Source organism: Urocitellus parryii, chromosome X, assembly GCF_045843805.1.
Source record: "Urocitellus parryii isolate mUroPar1 chromosome X, mUroPar1.hap1, whole genome shotgun sequence".
In the NCBI taxonomy this organism is placed as follows: Eukaryota; Metazoa; Chordata; class Mammalia; order Rodentia; family Sciuridae; genus Urocitellus; species Urocitellus parryii.
The window spans coordinates 78,318,990-78,341,382 of record NC_135547.1 but is presented as its reverse complement, the minus strand read 5'-3'; the positions used below and the strand labels follow the sequence as shown (position 1 = coordinate 78,341,382).

The following is a 22,393-nucleotide window of genomic DNA, read 5'->3' as shown; positions in this document are numbered from 1 at the left end:
TCAGCCTTTCAAACCTTGCACAAATTAAAGTTCCTGTGCCCAGGTTGCTTAAGCATAATAAAATTCTGCCAACACGAAACATGATTTCACTAGAAAACTTAGAACTAGGTCTGAAGCACATGCTCTGAATTCTATTTACTTTATCAAGGAAAGACTATGCCATATAATATAATTTTTTAAAAGATTCTATTTAAATCTCACTTATCTTTCATATGGAAATAATCATGTCTTTATACACTGTAACAATGGCAAGTCAGATAGCTTCAGCATTCTCAAAGCCTAAAACTTTATGAAATATTCACTACACATAAATGCAAATTAACAATGCATCACTGTAATGCCTCAAAAACAGCTGACAGACGAGGCATTCCATTTACTGATTTGGGAAGTATCAAAAATTTGCAGTGCTAAGTTTTTATAGAAATGTGCTGTTTGGCAAATTTGGCCATCTTTTTCTTTTCCTTTTTTCTTTGGTACTGAGGATTGAACCCAGAGGTGCTCAACCACTGAGACACATTCCCAGCCCTATTTTGTATTTTATTTAGAGTCAAGGTCTCATTGAGTTGCTGAGGCTGACTTTGAACTTGCATTCCACCAGCCTCTCAAGCCTCTGGCCTCAGCCTCCCAAGCCTCCAGCCTCAGCCTCCCAAGCTGCCAGAGCAGCTGGGATTACAGTCCTGTACCACTGCACCCAGCCATCTTTTTCAATTCTATATCTAATAACTTCAGCTTTTTTAGATTAGTTTTTTTAAAATATTTATTTTTTAGTTTTAGGTGGACACAATATCTTTATTTTATATTTATGTGGTGCTGAGGATCAAACCTAGTGTCTCATGCATGCTAGGTGAGCGCTCTACCACTGAGCACTGAGCCACAATCCCAGCCCTTAGATTAGTTTTAATGAAATGATTTTATGAATCCCTGGGATTTGGTTAATCTAGAGCCCCTACTAATTTCTACACAAGTGTGCTATCAAGAGTAAACATCCATGTTTTAAGAAATATAAAGAATGTGGTAATGTCTATAAATAGGGAAAAAAAATCTCATGAGATGTATTTTTTTCTGTATTTCAACACATTGGATCCAAATAGTTCTCCTAAAAATATCAAGAAGAAAACCAATAGAGGAGGCCTGGGAATATAGCTCAGTTGTACAGTGTTTGCCTAGGATGTGCAAAGCCCTGGGTTCAATCCCCAACATCAGCAAAAAAAAAAAAAAGAAAAAAAAAGAAAAAAGAAAGAAAGAAAACTGATAGGTATACTTACATGCAATATCACTCACACTGGGCTGGGATTGTGGCTTAATAGTAGAATGTTTGCCTAGCACATGTCGGGGTTTGATTCTCAGCACCACATAAAAATAAATAAATTGATGTCCTTTTGGACCACAGGGCTCTTCCCAGATCAGAGAAGCCCAGGTGTAGGCTCTGCCAGAGCCAGAGGGACAACCCATCCTGGGAACTGCTCTGGGGCTGGGAGAGCAGCAGAGCCCACCAGGCCTTAGCAATAATTGGACCTGAGGAAGCTGCTGTCTTCTTTCCTGCCCCATGAGCAGCTCCATCCCTGGCAGGCTGCCCTGCCAATCCACTCCATTTTGTTCACGTTTCCTTTCCACTCTTCCTGCCAAGAGCAGGCCCCTGGCTCTGTCCTGGGGACCTTGTATTTAAGAGAGACCTACACTGGTATTAAAGCTGGTTAGTTTTATAAAAATACATAAATAAAATAATAAATAAATTAACTAATTAAAAGATATTGTGTCCAACTACAACTAAAAAATTACTTTAAAAAGCAATAAAAGGTAGCAGAATTAAGAATGAATACTAACACAATACTTAAATTTTCAAGTATTTACAATTCAAGCAAATAAATATGAGGAAGTAATCTTCAAAACCTAGAGAGCTATCAATTTTTCTTATTTTTCTGCTTTGCAACTAAAATGTTATGTAGTCCCTTCTCATTTTATTTTATGAAATATGATACAAGATTTCAATTTTTAAAAAGCCATACTGGCAAATTTTTAAGAAACCATCCTCACCTTCTGGAGGATTAATTTCCACATACACTTAATACTAATATATTTAGTATTAAGGCAAAAACAAATCCACTGGAGATATTTTAAACTATCACGTAGCTGAAAGGTTTTAGAAACAACCTACTCCAAATCCTCATTTTGTATATTAAGAAACCAAGGCCCACACACGGGAAGCAAATGACCAAGGTCACAGGGCCAGGAAGAAGCACTCGCACTTGCAAGATACCCCAGACTCAATCCCCTGCTCTATTTCCATAGCTGCCTATATTTAAGGAACGTCAGACTGAATAGTGCTCTAAACAGGGAAAGAATGACTGTATTCATTCATATAAGGATTAGACAGGAAGAATGGATGGATGAATATGCAGGTGGATGGATGTTTACATTATTCAGAAAACATCACGTTTCTGTTTTTTAGAATCCAAACCTTTTGAACAACAAATAAATAAATAAAAGAATCCAAACCTAGTTCTCCTCACATGTCACAGCAGTCACCGTTTTTCCACTAGGCACCGATCCTGGCAGCAAAGAACCCTCTAGTACATCCTGCAGTTTAGAAAATATTCACTTGCCACCATACCTACACGAAAGGATACTCACCCCTACTCCAATACCTCTCTCTGGCTTTCAAACCCCTAAGTTCCCAGTCATACGCTTACTCTTCACAGGCTCACATTCTCCTTACTTACTTTATTCCTATTCACCCTCGTTTCTCCGTTTTGGCCAGGTACGCCTCAGTCAGCCCTCCCCCCACTCCACAGGCCCCTCGATCGTCTTATCATTTCTCTGTCTCCAAATCACAGCCTTTTCAAACCTCATGGCCCCCTCTTGCTTACACAGTGATGTGGCCTGCGCCGCGCACCAGTACAGGGTCCGGGGCATATCTCCGCAGATGCTCCTCGCTCACTACCCGAGGCGGGGGCGGCACCTCCTCCTCATCATCATCTTCCTCCTCTTCCTCCTCCTCCTCTTCTTCCTCCTCCTCCTCCTCCTCTTCCTCTTCTTCGTCATCATCAGGCCCAGAAACAGACGACAAAGACGACGGCGGCGACGACGACGTAGCGGGTTCTTCTTCTTCCTCCTCCTCCAGTTCCGAGATGGTGTCGAACTCCGCCATGTTGGGCAGCAGGATGCTCATCACGTGACCTCGAGATCGCCGCCACTCTCACCAAGAAGAGTTTGAACCTGCGGAGGTGCTGGAAGAGGAGGGGGAAGAACTGAAGAGAAAGAGGCGGGGGTGGAGATAGGACTTGAGGAGACGCGCCTGCGTGTTGTGCAGATCGATTGTGGCAGGGATGTTGGAGGCGGGGGAATGAGGGAGAGAGGTGCAAAATCAGTGTACGCTTGCGCAGCTCCAAGGGGAGGGGGCCTTTGGAGGTGAACTGCAGGGAATTTTCGAGGTCCGTTGGCAGGTGCTGCTCTCTTCTTGCTGCTCTTTGGGTGTCAGCTAGTTGTATCCCTGGGATGTACTTCTGATTTTTATATCCTATTAATTAATACTGGGTCTTATTATTCTCAGTGGAGGCGATTGAAGGAAAGCACATTCTATAATAGTGAGCTTAGAACTTTGCCCAGAATATCTCAAGGTATACGTGTATCAATATCTGATGTTTGTTCAGTATTACAGTGTAAGAGATCTGCATTAGAACTTTGCCACAACTTTAGAAGCAGGGTGAACATTTTTATTAATATGTTACTAAAGAGGAAACATTCGTGGAAGACTTAATACTGGTCAGAGAGCTCTAACTGTATATCTTATTTAATCCTCCACAACCCTGTATGATGATCTCATATTACACTTGGGAAATGTAATTTTTTTCTTGTTATTTTTTAGTTGTAGATGGACACAATATCTTTGTTCTATTTATTTATTTATTTATTTATTTATGTGGTGCTGAGTTTGGAACCCAGTGCCTTAAATGTGATAAGCAAGTGGTCTAACCACTGAACCACAACCCCAGCCCAGGAAATTTAAATGGAGAGAGAATAAATGACTTGTAATGGAGCTACTAATGGCAGACCTGGTTTTTTATTTTATTTTATTTTTTTAATTTTTGGTACCAGGGACTGAACCCAGGGGTGCTCAACCACTGAGCCACATTCCCAGCCCTTTTAATTTTTAAAATTTTGAGATAAGGTCTTGCTAAGTTGCTTAGGGCCTCACTAAATTGCTGAGGCTGGCTTTGAACTTGCAATCTTCCTCCCTCAGCCTCCCAAACTGCTGGGATTTCAGGCGTTGGCCACCACACCAGCTCAGACCTGGTTTTAAATTTGGGAGTCCTTTCTGATTCCAGAAGCCCAGTAGCTTAACCAAAAGACCATACTGCATGAAGTTGTTTAGAAAAGTTTTGTAAAGTGGTGCATTTTAGGCTGGTTCTTGAAATGTGACTGAGAAAGAATATGCAGATTTGGATTTGAGGAATTTGTTGGGGGTTGGGTGGATGGAGGGAGTGTAGGAAGCATTCTAACTTACGGAAACATTAATTAACATTATCCATTTTCCAGACTCTTTCACATACAGTATCTTTGTTAACCCTTAATCATGTGAGGTAGGCATCATCATACCTATTTTACAGATTATAAAACTGAGTCTCAGTAAATTTTAAGTTATTTGTTCAGATCTATAGTGATCTTTTTTCATTTCAAATGTCTTCTCCACACCATTAAAATGTTTTAGAGATCACATATTTTAAGTGTACAAATAATGTGCCAAACTGGTTTGTATTTGGCAGCAGAACAAAATCATTAAGGCAATGAAGTCACACAGCTACTAATTAGCAGAACAATTATTGTAATCCAGGTATTCCAAATCCAGCGTTTTTTTTTTTTTTTTTTTTTTTTTTTTTGCTCTTTTTACTCTTTTTTTTTTTTTTTTCTCTTTTTACCCTACAGCTGCATTTGGTTCTTCTCTTTCAAGAAGCAAAAAGAGGGTCGGGGATTTAGATCAGTGGTAGAGTGCTTGTCCAGCATATGCAAGGCTCTGAAAAAAAAAAAAAAGTAGAAGAGACTAAACCTTTTCCAAACATATTATCCATAAAGTAAACGTCACTAAGTCATTGTCTAGAGGGAAAAGTATTTTCCTGATGGCTCCTGCCATGGTAGTTTCTCTTTTCATGACTCAGAATCAGGGCAGGAAGGGAATATTTGAAGGAGAAAAAAGGAAAGGGGTAGGGATAGATTTTGTGACAAGTGCAAATAAGGTACTGAAACTATAATAAAAGTGAAGGGGCTGGGGTTGTGGCTTAGCAGTAGAGTGCTGGCCTAGTACATCCAAGGCCCTGGGTTTGATCCTCACCACCACATAAAAATAAATCAGTAAAATAAAGATATTGTGTCCAACTACAACTAAATAAATAAATATTTTTAAAAAATAAAAGTGAAGAAATGGTAGCTATGGGGGATGGAAAGGAAAGAGGGGAGATAGGGAAATTCTGTCAAAGTGGAAAGAGGCCCCTGACTTTAAGTCAGATGTCAAAAGGACAAAGCAATTCAGAAAGTGCTATGCTTGGCTAAATGCACAAGTATAGTCAAATCAGCTAGTTTTCATGCTTATACATTGTGCTGAAAAGGCATATGTGATTCCAAAGGTAATTTGTTTTGCTGAACTATAGGAGAATTTGAAATTGGACAAACTAAGAGCAACACATTTTTTTTATTCATTGTCAGTAAACATAAGAGACACCACATATTCAGAATGATACTTCATCATTGAGAATAGTAAATGGAAGAGTGGATGGAGATGAAAACAGGCCATGTAACATTCTGTCTACCTCATGTGGTAAGGAGCACATGGGGACAATTATTCCATCTATTGGTTGGGGATCTGAGGCATAGATCACAATTTTAATGATCTGGGAAGATTTTATCATTGAAACAACTGAAAAGAATGGTAACATTTTGGGGCTGGGGTTGTAGCTCAGTGGTAGAGCACTTGCCTAGCACATGTGACACTGGGTTCATCATATAAAAAATAAGTAAATAAAATAAAGTGTTTTTTAAAAGAATGGTAACATTTTAAAGATAGATTAAAGATTATTTTATTTATTAAAACATGAAATTCAGCCGGATGCCGTGGCACACTCCTGTAATTCGAGCTGCTCTGGAGCCTGAGGGAGAGGATTGCCTGTTCAAATCCAGCCTCAGCAACGATGAGGCACTAAGCAACTCAGTGACACCCTGTCTCTAAATACATTGAGCCACATCCCAGCCCTAATTTTTTTTCTTCCCTATTTTATATTTTATTTAGAGACAGGGTCTCATTGATATGCTTAGTGCCTCGCTTTTACTGAGGCTGGCTTATGGATTGTGATTCTCCTGCCTGAGGTTTTGGAATTACAGGCATGTGCTACCACACTGGGGATCCAACCCACTGCCTCACACATGCCAGGCAAGCACACTACCACTGAGCCACTATCCCAGCCCCTACCCCTACTATTTCTATGAGACAAATTGCTCAACTTCTGGGTCTGGGATTGTGGCTCTGCTGTAGAGTGCTCACCTAGCACTTGGGAGACCCTGGGTTCAATTCTCAGTGCCACATAAAAATAAATAAATAAAATAAAGATATTGTGTCCAGTTACAACCAAAAAATAAATATTAAAAAAATTGGGGGGGCTGGGGATGTGGCTCAAGTGGTAGCACACTTGCCTGGCATGCGTACGGCCTGGGTTCGATCCTCAGCACCACATACAAACAAAGATGTTGTGTCTGCTGAAAACTAAAAAATAAATAAATATGAAAAAAAATTGGGGGCTGGGATTGTGGCTCAGCGGTAGAGCACTCGCCTAGCACTGGCAGGACCCGGGTTCAATCCTCAGCACCACATAAAAATAAAGGCATTGTGTTGTGTCCATCTACACCTAAAAATAAATATTTAAAAAAAATTTTGTTTTTCAACTTCCACATATAGGTGAGACCATGAGGTATTTCTGTTCCTGTATCTGGCTTATTTCTTTTAGAACAATGACCTCCAGTTCTATCCATGCTGCTGCAACTGACAGAATTTCATTCTTTTTATGGTGGAATAATATTTCATAGTGTTTACATACCATATTTTCTTTATCTATTCATCCATTGGTGGACACTAAAGTTTATTCTATATCTTGGCTACAGTGCAATAAACATATAAGTGCAGATGACTTTTTTTTTAGTACCAGGGATTGAACCCAGAACTCACAGCATATATACATACACATATCCCCAACTCTTTTTAATATTTTATTTAGAGAAGTTCTCCCTGAGTTGTTGCTTAGGGCCTTGCTAAATTGCTGAGTCTGGCTTTGAACTTGCAATCCTTCTGCTTTTGTCTCCAAAGCCTCTGGGATTATAGGCATGCACCACAGTGATGGGCAAGTGAAGATGTCTCTTTAAAATGATGATTTTAATTCTTTTGGATTATACTGAGTAATTGGATTTCTGGGTCATATGGTAGTTGTATTTCTAGTTTTTGGAGGAAGCTCTCTACTCTTTTACCAACTGACTCTACCAATTTACATTCTCACTAGCAGAGTACAAGTGGTCTTTTAATCTACAGCCTAACCAATACTTGTTATTTTTTAAAAAGTAGTAGACATCCAAACAAGGGTGAGGTGATATATATCATCATGGTTTTGATTTGTATTTCCCTGATAATTAGTGATGTTGAGCAGTTTTTCATATAGTTACTGGCCATTTGTATGTCTTCTTTTGCCCATTTTTAAATTTGATTATTTGATTTTTCTTATTTCACTGTTGGGTTGAGTTCTTTACATATTCTGGATATTAATCTCTGTTGGATGAAATGTATGCAAATTTTTCTCTCATTCTATAGGTGGTCTCTTCACTGTTGATTGATTCTTTATTGTACAGAAACTTTTTAGTTTTATATACTTCCAATTGTCAATTTTTGCTTTTGATGTCTGTGCTTTTGAAATCATATGCAAAAAATCTTTCCCTCTAATTACAGGTGTGTAATCCCAATGTTCCTAAAGCATTTTACCTATGTTTTTTCTAGTACTTTCATGGTTGCAGGACTTGCATTTAAGAAGTTGATGCATTTTGGGCTGGTGTGATGGCTCAGTGGTAGAGTGCTGGCCTAGCATGCATGAGGCACTGGATTCAATCCTAGGTACCACATAAAAACAAACTAATGTATCCACTTAAAAACTAAAAGATACATAAATAAATAAATATTTTTAAAAAGAAGTTGATGCATTTTGATTCGATTTTGTGTATGTCTAGAGATAAAGGTCTAATTTCATTTTTCTGCATATGGATATCCAGTTTTCCAAGCACCATTTATTGGGGATATCCAGTTTTCCAAGCACCGTTTATTGAAAAGACTTTCCTTTGTCTAACATTCGTTTTTGCTCACTTTAAAATATCAGTTGGCTGTAAATAAATAAATTCACTTCTGGGTACCTCTGTGTGTTTGGGTTTTTCTTGGCAGGGTCTGGGTTCAAACCCAGGGCCTTGGGCATGCAAGGCAAACACTCTACCATCTGAACTATACCACTAGCCTACTCTGTGCATCTTTAATTTCATCAATACCATGCTGGTTTGGTTATAATAGCTTTATAGTATTTTTTGAAGTTGAATATTGTGGTGATTCCAGCTGTGTTCTTTTTGCTTAGAATTGCTTTTGCTACTCTGCTTCTTTTAGGGGTTCATAAAAATTGTAGTAGTGTTTTTTCTATTTCTGTGAGAAATGGTCCTTTGTATTTTGATATGGATTACTTAGAATTTGTATATAGCTTTGGATAGTGTAGACATTTTAACAATATTAATTCTTCCAATCTATGAACATAGCATATTTTCCCATTTGTATGTGTGTATATGTGTGTATACCTTTCAGTTTCTTTCACCAGTGTTTTATCATTTTCATTGTAGAGTTCCTTCACATTCTTGATTACATTTATTGGTAGGTATTTTATTTTTTGGTAGCTATTTTAAATATTGCTTTTTTGATTGCTTTTTTAGCTAGTTTATTATTGATATATAGAGATACTGCTTATTTTTGTATGTAGATTTAGTATCCTGCCACTTAAACTTACTGTATTTGTTTATCAGTTCTAATGAGTATTTGGTGGAGTCTTTAGGTTTTTCTATGTATACGGTCATAACTTCAAACAGGAATGGTTAATTTCTTCCCTTTCCAATTTGGATTAACTTTCTTTCTAGCCTTTGCCTAATTGATCTGTTTAGGACTTCTAAAAGCTCTTGTGTGAAGGGCCTTGGGCATGAATATTTAAAAGTAAAATGATTGGGTGGGGAGTAACTGTAGGCAGGTAGGGTGTGGCTAGAGCTGGGCATGGGGGGGGTATATATTTTGAATCTGGAAGAGTCTCTAGCTCTGCTTCCTGATCATATGGGCCACTTTCCTCTGCCACACTCTTCCACCATGTTGTTCTGCCCCACCTCAAGCCTTGAGGAATGGAGCTGGTTGTCTATGGACTAAGACCTCTGAAACTGTGAGCTCCCAAATAACTTTTCGTTCTCTAAAATTGTTCTTGTCAGGTCTTTTAGTCTCAGCAGAAAAAAAGCTGACTAAAACAGTACTAGGTGGAGTAAAAGTGACAAAAGTGGACATCCTTATCTTGTTCCAGATCTCAGAGGAAATGCTTTCAATTTGGGCTGGGGTTGTGGCTTAGCGGTAGAGTGCTCCTGTGTAGCACCTAGGAGGCCTGCATTCAATCCTCAGCACCACATATAAATAAATAAAGGTATTGTGTCCAAATACAACTAAGAAAGGAAGGAAGGAAGGAAGAAAGACTTTCAACTTTTCTCATTTAGTACATTTTTTAGTTTTTGGTACCACGGATTGAACCCAGAGGTACGGTACGTATCCAGTGAGCCACATCCCCAGCCCTTTTTTAGATTTATTTAGCGACAGGGTTTCATTAAGTTGCTCAGGGCCTTACTAAGTTGCTGAGGCTGGCTTTGAACTCACAATCCTCCTGCATCAGATTCTCAAGCTACTAGGATTATAGGCATGTGCCACCATACCCAGTTTTTCATTCAGTTTAATGCTATGTATGGGTTTGTCACATGGCCTTAATTTTTTTTTGAGTTATGATTTTTTTACACCTAATTTTTTTTCCAGTACCAGGGATTGAACCCAGATGTGCTTAACCACTGAGCCACATCTCCAACCCATTTTTATTTTGAAATAGGGTCTCCCTAAGTTGTTTAGGGCTTTGCTAAGTTGCTGAGGCTGACTGGATCTTGCAATCCTCCTGCCTCAGCCTCTGGAACCACTGAGGTTAACAGGCCTGTGCCACCACACCAAGCTTCACCTATCCTTTGCCTAATTGCTCTTAAGAGTTTTCATCATGAAGGGATGCTAATTTGTATGCATTTGTACAATTTCCACAGATCTTCTAGTTGTTTTTTATTTATCTCTCCTGTGATCACATAGTTTAATGATATAATCTCGATTTTTAAAAATTTACTTGAGACTTGTGGCCTAATATATGATCTACTCTGAATAACGTTCTATGTGCTGATGAGAAAAATGTTCATTCTGTAGCTGTTGGATGCAATGTTCTGTAAATGTCTGTTAGATCCATTTAGTCTATAATATAGTAGACTCTGATGTTTCTTTGTTGATTTTCTGGGGAGATGATCACTCCATTTGTGAAAGTGGAGTGTTGAAGTCTTCAACTATTGTTGTATTGGAGACTATCTCTCCCTGTAAATCTGATAATAAATATTTGCTTTATATTTCAGTGGCCTAGGGTTGTATGCATATATTTTCATAATTTTTAACATATTGCTAAATTGATTCTTTTATCATCATGAAATGAACTTGTCTCTTATTATAGTATCTCAGTGTAAAAAGTAACATAGAACTTTACATATCTTATTGATAACAAGTCCAGTTATAGAACACAAATGATATAATTAAATCTCCAACATGTTTTTCTTTTAAGCCTAAAATTACCATACAACTTTAGAACACCAGCTTGATATAATGCTCTTTTGAAGCTTCTATCTTACAGACTTGTATACCTGGAAGATATGAATACATTAATAGCACCACAATTACATTGATGATTTTATATTAACCAAGTTTAGCTTTTAAAGAAATAACATTACAATATTGAAAAATAACCGTTGTTGTTTAACCATAGTTGTATAATTTTGAATTTCTTTAAGATTACTTGCTCAAAAACTTATACATATAACCAACTTACACAAACCTTCTTTATCACTTACTTAAACCCTCTTAATTACTTAATCACATAGACTCTCTTATCCAGAAACACATTTTTCCTCTATTAAATCCATACCTAGAACCTTCTAGTTTCTCTTTTCCATCTGTTAACCTCCTTCTGTTCACATTTTGAAACAATACTTGTAAATTTTTGAATTTAGGCAGATTATTTCATAGACATCAACATTTTATTAGGGTCTTTTTGAACACCTAGAAAAATTTATAAACTTAATTTTAAAGACATCTTTACTTTTATCTGTTTACCCAATTTAAATTGAACCATTTGAATCACATGAATTAAAGATATTTGGATCCATTTTTAATTTTTCAAGAGCACTCCTCATATATCTATCAATTGTCATATCACTGCATGATATATGGACATACACACATACAGACATACCGACATACAACACGTAACACAAGTGTAACACATAACACAATAGTAAAGGCCTTGTAACTTTCTTAGGTGAAATCTCATTGCAATGTTTAAAAACTCCACAGTTGATCAAAAATAGAACTGATCAGAAAACATTAACTTGTCTGTAGGATCAAAATCATGAGCTCAAAAAAATACAGAATCTAAGAAAAAGCAAGAGTCCTAAAAAAGATGACTGGCCAGTAATTAGTAAATACCATACAATTTACTTTTTGGTTTGGTCTAGTTTGAGTTCAGGTAAAAAGACACTTTTACTCTTTTTTTTCCTTTAAATTTGATCCTCCTGCCTCAGCCTCCTGAACTGCTGGGATTACTGGCGTGCACCACAATATCTGGCACCTATTTACTTTTAACCTGTCAGGTTTTATATGTAAGGTACATTTATCATAGGTGTTGTAGGGGACAGAGGAGGCAGGGCAACAAAGATAGCAGGAAACAGTTTTATTTGGCTACAGCCAGGTTCAGAGGGTACAGCTTTTGCTGTAATCAATCAATCCCCTGAACCCTGAGTTCAGGGAGTTTCAGAGTTTTATACCCATGTAAGGGGAGGGGTTCAGAAGTTCACAGTCTGCAGAAGTTCACATAAAAGCACCTTTTTCTTTCACTGTTCTGGACAAGTTAACCCTTCAAGGACAGCACCTGAGAGGGGGAGAGCTTCATCTCCCCTTTCTTCCCCCTCCATCCCTGCCCAGCTGTTACCATGGATGGAGCCTAACTGGTAATAACTTCTCTTATCTTAGAAATCTAGACCTCTCTGTGAAGCCCCAGCTCAAGACCAGAGGTCTTGTTAAAGGATTTGTCTTTTTTTTTTTTTATCACATTTTGCATTTGCAAACACACTTTTACAAACTACCTATACTGGATAAATGTTTATGAAAAACTAGGAAAAGGGGAGTTCAGCACCTGGATTGCTGATCTCTTCCAGGCCAGTGGTCAAGTAAAATAGAGCAACAAGAAAATAGGAAGTTTACTTACACTGAACTCTTTTGTAGAAACTCTTTTGCTGATAGTCCTAAAGTCAATTATGGTAAAGATTTCTGGAGAAACTTAGTGAAGATTTTCTGTGGAAGAGGGGGATGCCACTACATAGACAGCATATAGTTGTGTCTTATTTTCATGATGTTTGAAAATCTCTGCTTTTTGTTGAAATGTTTAGCCTATTTACATTTTATGTGAGTATTGGTAAATTAATTTGAATTTTATGATCTTGCTATCAGTTTCAAATTGTTCCTATCTTTTTTTCTCTTCTATCTTATTCTTGGATCCCATTTTTGTCATTCCATTTTAGCTCCTTTGTTATTTTATTACCTATTACTCTTTCATATGTTATTTTAATCTAATCGCTGCCTTATAGTTTATAGGATACACCTTTTGTTGTCTAATTCAAGTGACATGTCTCTTCTTCACATGTACTGAATTTCTCCATTTCTGTTCTCTGATATATTCTTTTTTTTTAAAGAGAGAGAGAGAGAGAGAATTTTTAATATTTATTTTTTAATTTTTCGGCGGACACAACATCTTTGTTTGTATGTGGTGCTGAGGATCGAACCCGGGCCACACGCATGCCAGGCGAGCGCGCTACCGCTTGAGCCACATCCCCAGCCCCAGTGTTCTCTGATATATTCTTATCATATATTTTCCTCTTGTTTATTTTGTAAAACTAATCCCTGTTCCTAGCAGAGAACTGGAAAAATGCAGGGACAAGAGAGAGGGAAAGGACACTTTCTGCCTTTTTCCCTGTTCTCTACTGGGAACAGGGATTAGTTTTAGAATCAACTAAAATCTACGGAAAAGGACAACTAAGACTAGAAGGTAGAACAGAAAAAGTAAATTTGGATCCTCATCACAAGGACACATCCTATAATTCTAGTCATTCCACAAGAAAAGAGTTCTGAGCCTGGTGGGGTGATGCACACCTGTAATCCCAGCAGCTCAAGAGCCTGAGGCAGAAGGATTAGGAGTTCAAAACTAGCCTTAGGAAAAATGAGGTGCTAAGCAATTCAATGAGACCCTGTCTTTAAATAAAATATAAAATAGGGCTGGGGACTGGGGATGTGGCTCAGTGGTCAAGTGCCCAGAATGCCCCTCAGTTCAATCCCCAGTACCCCCCAACCCCCTGGCAGGCACAGTGGTGCATGCCTGTAATCCCAGCAACTGGAAAGGCTGAGTCAGGAGGATAGCAAGTTGGAGGCTAGCCTCCACAACACAGCAAGACCTTGTATCAAAATAAAAATAAAATAAAAATGGCTGAGTATGTAATTCAGTGGTAGAGTGCTCCTGGGTTAAATTTCCAGAAAGAGAGAGGGAGGGCGGGGGGGGGAAGGAAGGGAGGGAGGGAGGGAAAGAGATAGAGAGATGGAAAGAGAGAAAATATCTGAGCTTTGCTCATTAAAAATAATATTCAGGGTTGGGGATGTGGCTCAAGTGGTAGCACGCTTGCCTGGCATGTGTGTGGCCCGGGTTCGATCCTCAGCACCACATACAAACAAAGATGTTGTGTCCGCCGAGAACTAAAAAATAAATATTAAAAAATAAATAAATAAAAAAATAATATTCAGTAAGTAATACATTTTCCCAACCCTATCTAAGGGAATGGTATTTTAATGGCAAAACTTCGGGCCTCTGACAGAGGAGACATCTCTGTAGTGTTTGTAGGGACAAATGAGGCAAGGCCCTGAAGATAGCAGGAAACAGTTTTATTTGGCTGCAGCCAGGTTCAGAGGGTACAGCCTTTTCTGTAATCAATCAATCCCCTGAACCCCAAGTTCAGGGAGTTTTAGAGTTTTATACCCAGCATGTAAGGGGAGGGGCTCAGAAGTTCACAGTCTGCAGAAGTTCACATAAAAGCAGCTTTTTCTTTCACTGTTCTGGGCATGTTAACTCTTCAAGGACAACACCTGAGAAGGGGAGAGCTTCTTCTCCCCTTTCTTTCCTCCCCCTGCCAGCTATTACCATGGAGCCCATTTGTAACTTATCTTAAAAATGTAGACATCTCTGTGAGGCCAGCTCAAGGCCAGAGGCCTTGTTGGCACATTTCTTCAAAGTACTATACTGGATAGGTTTGTGAAAAACTAGTAAGGGGGTGTCCAGCACCTGGAGTGCTGGTATCTTCTCGGCCAGTGGCCAAGTAAACAGGGCGACACGAAAATAGGAAGTTTATCTACATTGAACTCTTTTGCTGACAGTCCTAAAATCAGCCGTGGTGAAGAGGGCTTTTCTGTGGAGAAAGGGGGTGCCACTTCAATTCCCCCCTTTAATGATGCTCCCCATAATTTAATCCTTTAAATTTAAGAGCATCATTACCATTATCTTGGCTTAAAGCCTTATAGAATGTCAAAACCTTAGTTGTTGTTATCCTTTCAACAGCAGCTTCTACAGTGGATCCAATAGTTTCAATGCACAGTGGAGCCAAACATGGGAGCAATGAACAGGTTAACAGCAGAATACCCACTACACCAGTTAAGCTTTTAAATCTACCAAGAGTTGAAAACCATCTCCCAAAAGCATGATTGGGACCCAAACTTTAATGCTCTTATAGGTATGAACTAACATATGCTAGTTCTCTTGTGTTGATGGTTATATATATATATATATATTTTTTTTTTAAAGAGAGAGTGAGAGAAGAGAGACAGAGAGAGAGAAATTTTTTTTTTAATATTTATTTTTTAGTTCTCGGCTGACACAACATCTTTGTTGGTATGTGGTGCTGAGGATCGAACCCGGGCCGCACGCATGCCAGGCGAGCGCGCTACCGCTGAGCCACATCTCCAGCCCCGATGGTTATATTTTTAACTGTCTCTTGTCATCCATTTGGATGCAACAATCTGAGCTTTTGAACTCTCCACATATATTCTTTCCTCAGCCAGTAAGTAATCTAATGCCAAGTGGTTTTGATAGTTAGCTACTCACATCTGGTCTATTGTGTGGCCAGGAGGTCAAAGAATGTGGCAGCCTGATTAATAATAATTTCTATACAGCTTGTAAGTGAAAATTCTGTTTAACAAGTAAATAAGAGTTCTATAACTCCAACCGCCATTTTGTGCCTAGGTATCTGGAGCATGAGTGGCAAAAATCCTCTGGGGTGGCCAGTTACCTTCACTCCAAGATTGGTGGCCTCCTAAATCAAGTTTCTTTACAATGGACCTCTTTTTTCTTTCCAATCATCCATCTATAATATTCCTCTGGTGGGACAGGTCCTAAATATATGTTTCATCACCTCTTAGTTATAGTGGATTGTCTTGACACATGGTTCACATGATCTCCATGGTTGGAATAGGAGTAGGGCAGAACCTCGTAAGGTGATCAAAGGAAACTAAACTAAATAATAGACTAACATTTTGGTTAGCATAGGCTAAACAGCATAAATCAACAAAGCCAAACTAATAACACCAAACAAATCCTAAAAAACTTATATAAGCAAGATAAAAAAATATAAGTGAAATTTTGTTACCCAGAGTCCAGTCAGTAGGAGTTACTGTTATCAAACCAGTAGCAAAAACCAAACAGAGAACTGTGTATATATCTAGAAGCAAGGGGTGCCAATGCATTACAGTATAAGAACTATCTCTGAGGTTGAAAGAGTCCATTAGTCCTGGTGGGCAGTTTATCCTTCATGGGGCATTGATCAGCCAGTCCCTCCTGTGTGGCTGAAACAGGGTCGTAGTCTCCTCAAGCTTCGGCCGTGTGTAGGCCAGTCAGCTTCCGGAGTGACTGGAGCAGGGCTGTTGTCCTTCTGATCCTCAAGCTTCTCTGGTGCTCCTTTTTCTTTGGGATGGTCAGCTTCAATGGTGTAGCAGCATCTGGAGGGCATTCCCAGTCCTCAGCTGCAGACGTGAGTCTGGTGTAGTGAATCCAGGGACCTGTCTGCAAACTTTACTGCAGTTGGGGTGGATAAAATAACAGTGAAAGGGCCCTTCCAAACAAGTTCAGGGGGTTGAATATTTCATTCTTTGATTTAGACTTAATCTCCAGGCTTGAAGGAGTGTGCACCTGGGTCAAATTTACTGACAATCTTTCTCTAACCCATTGGTTGAGAACCTGTGAAGTTTTCTCTAAGACCTGAAGCTGTGGACTCAGGGTTAATTCTCCTCTCTCTTTTAAGTCTCCCTGTAGTTCCCTAATAAGAGGGGGGGCCTCCCATATATTATCTCAAAAGAAAAGATCCTGGTAGGATTGGATCTAATCCTCAACAGTGTAATAGGGAGAAGTTCCTCACAATGTAAGTGAGTCTCCTGACACAGTTTACCCAATTGAGCCTTAAAGTCCTGTTCATCCTTTGAACTTTACCAGAACTCTGCAGCCTATAGGCAGTAGGTAAATTTCATCTGATATATGGTCAGTAATCGTATCACTTCTGCCCAAAAGCTGAGCCAATAATTATTATTGTCTGAGCCAATAATTATGGGGACATCAAATCTGGGAATCATTTCCCAGAGAAGCATCCTAGTATTTCCCTAGCCTTTTCAGTGTGGGTGGGAAAGGCTTCCACCCGTCAAAGTATAAACATATAAAAAACAAATTATTTATAGCCTCGTGAGTGTGGTAGTTCAGTGAGGTTTACTTCCAAGTCTTCAAAAAAGTGCTCCTCCTATAGTTTGGATTCCTGGTGGGAGCTTTGGCCCCTGACAAGGATTGTTGTGAGCACAAACCTCACATTGTTTGCAGACCATCTAGGTGTTGCTTGTGAGCAACATAGAAATGTTGACTCAGAACTGAGGCAGCAGCCAAGCTCAATTCCCCCAAAATTATAAAAGCAGGAAAACTCAAGACAAGGAAACCCAATAAGGCCAGTGATTTCAGAGATATGGCAAACTGGCCAACACCACGAGAGTTAGTGAGCACTGGAAAAACCTTTTTGCAGTCTCAGAGTGTCATCAGCCAAGGAAATAAGAAGCCACAAATTAGAAAAGAAAAAGAAGAGAAGGTTGAAAAGAGGAGTAGCAGTGAGAGCAAAGAAAACCGGGAAACAAAATTAGACGGTCCTATTGAAAATGTGAGGACGAGGCCCAGCAAGCAGTCAGCAGAAGAGAGCTAATAAATGCAAGTGGGTACCACTGCACTTAGACGATGAAAGACCAGAGAGTCAAGAGAGACCTGGATCCCAGAACAGCTCTTGGTGTCAGCCTGAAGCAAATAAGTCATCCCATAATAACAGGAGAAATGACACACGAAGTTGGAGGTGAGACAGAGAAAAAAGAGATGATCAGGATGAAGTGTCTAATGTGAGGAGTGAGGGGGGTAATATCCGAGGTTCCTTCAGAGGTTGAGGAAGAGGACGTGGATGGGGAAGAGGACGAGGCAGAGGAAACCCTCAAGTAAACTTTGATTGTTCGTATGGTTACTGAGAACATGGTGAAAGGACGGATCAGCCATTTCAAACAGAAATTAACACCAGTATGATGTATTACTATGATGACGGTACGGGTGTACAGGTGTATCCTGTGGAAGAAGCATTGCTTAAAGAGTATATTAAGCATCAAATTGAATATTACTTCAGTATAGAAAACTTGGAACGTGACTTCTTTCTTCGGAGAAAGATGGATGAGCAAGGTTTCCTGCCTATTTCCCTGATTGCTGGATTTCACCGCGTTCAGGCTCTCACAAACCTTAATCTCATTTTAGAGGCCCTGAAGGACAGCACAGAAGTAGAAGTTGTGGATGAGAAAATGAGGGAAAAGATAGAACCACAAAAATGGCCAATCCTGGGCCCCCCTCCCAGAAGCGTGCCAGAGACTGACTTCTCTCGGCTGATAGATTGTTCAGAGTTTGTGCCAGGCCAAGCCTTTTGCTCACATACAGGTAATAGCTTGTCTTCTAGAAACAACAGGATAAGAGTGGGCTTCTTTGATCCATTTTACCTGTCTCTTGTTAGTTTATTTAGATTTAGTAGGAAAATTAAAGATAATCTATACATGACTTTTAATCCTCCAAATCCTATTTACACTGTCTCCCACATGATTATTTAAATAGGGATCTGAGAATTATGGGTGAAGCTCTCTTGTGTTCTTGTTCTTAATTTTTTATGTGTACTTTGTCATGTGTGGAGTTTTGACCTGTCTTCTTTTAATTTTGCTGAATGACTGTGGATACATTGTGTCAGTTTTCCCCTGGTAGTATTGAGCTAGTCTAGTTGTTACACATGTGCTTTACCTTGTCTTGCAATGACAGGTGACCCACATTCTAAAGCAGAATCGAGGTTTTGTTTAATTTGGTTGTGTTTAGAATTTCTCAAACCTGTTTTAGTGTTAAGGATTTTTCCTGGATCATTTTTAAGACATTCCCTCTGGGAAAAAAAAATGTGCTTAAACTTTTCAGTCAGGGTGATGATCTACTGATGCCCTGGATGTCATCTGATGGGGATGTGCAGTGGAGCAGGTGGCTCACTGAAATGCATTGTAAATACTGGAACAAACCGGGCTGCAGAGATGGAAGCCACCAGACTGCCTTCCGTGTGAGAGTGTCCACTGCTGACCCCCGGGCAGCACGACAGTGGATATGACCACCTCTGCCACGATGGAGACAGAGCCGGGGACCGCTGCTGGCATTCCAGGAGCTGTCTGCCCTTTTCTGTGTGACTGGACTTAGACAGCGTGGCTACTTTTATTTGCGGGGGAAGCTAATTATTATCACTGTGGAAATACTGCAAGGTTCTGTCTTTTTTTCCAGGCATATGTACTTGTGTCCAGGTCAATAACGCAGAGAAAGAGAGGATTGCGTAGCCTTTCCCAGCTTGCCAGGCCCTTGGCTCTTGATCTGCCCTTTTGCCATGGTGAATATTGCATAACTTACGTGTTGAGATGTTTCACATGGACTGTAAAATTTATTAATGTGGACATTTAAGGGGTAAGAAATTGAAGAAATAAACAAGGGTATTTTTTCCATTATTCTTCAAAATGTATTTTTGATACATCAGTATAAGTCCTGCCTGTCAGAAAAGCATTAATGATGGACAGTTTCACAGAAATTTTTATCTCATATTTCTTTGTCAGCCCTGTGCTTCTAATCGAAGCAAGCAACTTGGGGGCAAGTGTTTTAAAAAGTTGAAGAAATGTAACATTGTTTGTTTGTTTGTTTGTTTGTTTAAATATATAATGGCTGATTATAAAAGTTAGATTTATTTATTGTGTAAACTTGGGTCCAAGATGACATTTTTAACCAGCTTATGAACAATCATTAGTAAGTTGGATAATATAGAAAATACTTTTTCCACAGGGATAGTTAATTTAGGTCAGTCAAGTTGGTGATGCCTGTCCATTAACCATTTATGTATTATTAATAAAATTACAAGAATAAAATCATAAAAAAAGAACTGTCTCAAGTGCTGTGTGTCCAACATATTTTCCTGCGGAACTGTCTGATAAAGGCTGGGACTAGAATCTCTGGATGGCTATTCCGGCCATCAGAAAACTCCACTATCCACCTGGGAGGAAATTTTCTTTTTCAGTCTTAAATCACTTACTTTCATGTTGGGAGTATGTTGGCTCCCATTCTGTTAGCTAGTCGGCCAGGCAGAAGGGCAGCATTTCAACCTGGGACTGGATTTTCTTTCTGTTTCTTGCAGACAGCTAAACTGGCCTCTCTGTCAGCTCTCCAGTTGCCTGAGAAACCACAGTGTCTCCGTTTTGATGACCTTGGCAATATATAATCACAACCTTCCTGGGAGCCCACAGTGCATCCAAAAGTTTAAGAATTTCTTGTCCATACATCATGTTTCCCCCCCCTTTTTTTTCCTCCTGAGTTAATTAGTCTACATAATGCCCTATGAACATGAAGGGTAGCGAACACATATTTTGAGTCTATGTAAATATCCACACAGACTCCTGCTGTCAACTGAGGTGCTCCAGTCAAAGCAATAAGTTTTACTTTTTGTGCTGAAGTTCCCTGAGGCAGAGGTTCTGCCTTGACAGTGGAGTCCAGAGTGGCCACTGCATATCCAGCCAAACATACCTCATCTTTTATAAAACTGCTTCCATCTGTGAAGTACTCTGCATCAGCATCCTCGAGAGGCTGGTCTGTTGGGTCTGGTCTGCTGGACAACACTTCATCCACGACCTCAACACATTTGTGATCAGGTTTTCCAGGTCCAATGGGCAGCAAAGTTGCTGGGTTTAGAGTTCTGACAACCTCAACACGGATACGTGGGTTTTCACATAACAAGCCCTGATATTTGACCATTTTTCATTAGTCAACCAATAGTGTCCTTTATATTTTAATGATGTAAAAATTGAATGAGGAACTCTGACAGCCAGTTCTTGTCCCATGACCAGTTTATCAGCTTCCAACACAAGAAAAGCTGTGGCTGCAAGGGCCCATAAACAAGGTGGTTAGCCCTGGGCTACAGAGTCCAGCTGTTTAGACAAATAGGCCACTGGACGGTGCCATGCCCCCAGCATCTGAGTCAAAACTCCTATAGGCACTCCAGACTGATCACGGACATACAGAAAGAAAGGCTTTGTGAGGTCAGGGAGCCATAATCCAGGGGCACAGGTCAGTAACTTGTTTAATGTCCTCAAAGGCCTTTTACTTAGTTGACCCCCATGTAAGAGGATCCCATTTTCCCCCCTTTGTGGTTTCATAGAGGGCTTTTGTCATAACTGAAATTTGGGGATCCATACATGTCTGAAGCCAGTAGCCCCCAAGAATTCTCTAGTCTGATGGCAGATTGAAGGGACTGGAATTGAGCAGATCTTCTTTTGAGGCCCAGTTGCTATTGTCTGTCCTGTTGCCGAGCCAGATGGTAACCAAAGTATTGGGCCTTTTTCTTGATAGATATGAGATTTTACGTCAGAGTCCAGTGCTGTCCCAAGGATGGTGTACTCAAGCCCCTGGGAGGAACTGTCATTTAGGGAAGGGAGGCGTACATAGAGCGTCTGGCGCTTTTTTTTTTTGTTATCTCCCAGTGCAGGATCTTAGTGGCTAGGATTCTCCAACTCTTAAATCTAATGTAAATCTTAGCAGAGACTGATGACCTGGGACATCATTTGTGTAAAAGGCACCTATGTCAATCTCGCCATGAGCCGTCTGCCAAGGTTGGAGGGCAGCCGTGCGGTTCTGTGCAGGTCCCAGTGTGGCAGCCACATTGTGCCCACCTAGGTGTTGCTCTTTGTGTGGCTTTCTCCTCCTGCCAGGTGGGAGCCTGCTCTAATTGTATATATTAGTTGCCCCACTTGTGCTTTTGTTCAGCATACTTGGGTGCATGGGGCTCTGAGTCCCTTCCTGCTGGTGGCTCCCAGCGTGTGGCTTGGAGCCAGGGTGGCATGTCTTTTTGGAGTGAGCACCCTATGGCCCACTACTAGTTGTTAACATGAACATATTCCTGGTTCATTTGGGGGCTTGCAGCAGCTGAGCCCTCCTGAGGCGCCGGGTCTCATGCATCAGATGCAGTTGGGTGTGTCTATGGGACCCCTGCCATAATGGTCAATCATCAACCTCCCAGCAAGTGGGAAGAAACTGAAAGGAGGGGCTAGGGCCAAAAGTTGGGGGAAAACATTCATTCCTTCTCTGTTCAAGGCTGAGCATGTGAGCATGGCAGTGGGTGCTTGCCCGCTGGGGCCATTGGAGGCTTCCCCTTTTGTCTGGCCACGTTTTTTTTCTTTTCCTTATAAACATTTGGACCATTGGCTTTGTTCTAGTGAGACACCCCTTTGAGTGACCTCTGGGTTTGTGGTGAGGGCCCCTGTAAGGAGATCCATCCTCCTCTTCATCTTTCTGGTCTGCCTGTCTTTGAGTCT

The 22,393-nt window shown here is 40.1% G+C and overlaps 1 protein-coding gene and 1 pseudogene across 2 annotated transcripts in view; one reads left to right on the top strand and one right to left on the bottom strand.

Moving 5' to 3' along the window:
- The window catches only part of Chic1 (cysteine rich hydrophobic domain 1), a 95,359-nt gene extending 92,071 nt beyond the window's left edge, over positions 1 to 3,288 (bottom strand). The window contains exon 1 of the mRNA XM_026379675.2: positions 2,868 to 3,288. Within this exon, the coding sequence (XP_026235460.1) occupies positions 2,868 to 3,169 (302 nt within the window). The 5' untranslated portion in view covers positions 3,170 to 3,288. The remainder of the gene's footprint in view (positions 1 to 2,867) is intronic.
- A 14,103-nt stretch (positions 3,289 to 17,391) lies between these two features.
- On the top strand, positions 17,392 to 19,121 carry LOC113175406 (la-related protein 1B-like; annotated as a pseudogene). The gene is made up of 2 exons (XR_013342588.1): positions 17,392 to 18,461; positions 18,978 to 19,121. The product of XR_013342588.1 is annotated as a la-related protein 1B-like (transcript).
- Positions 19,122 to 22,393: the final 3,272 nt, after the last annotated feature.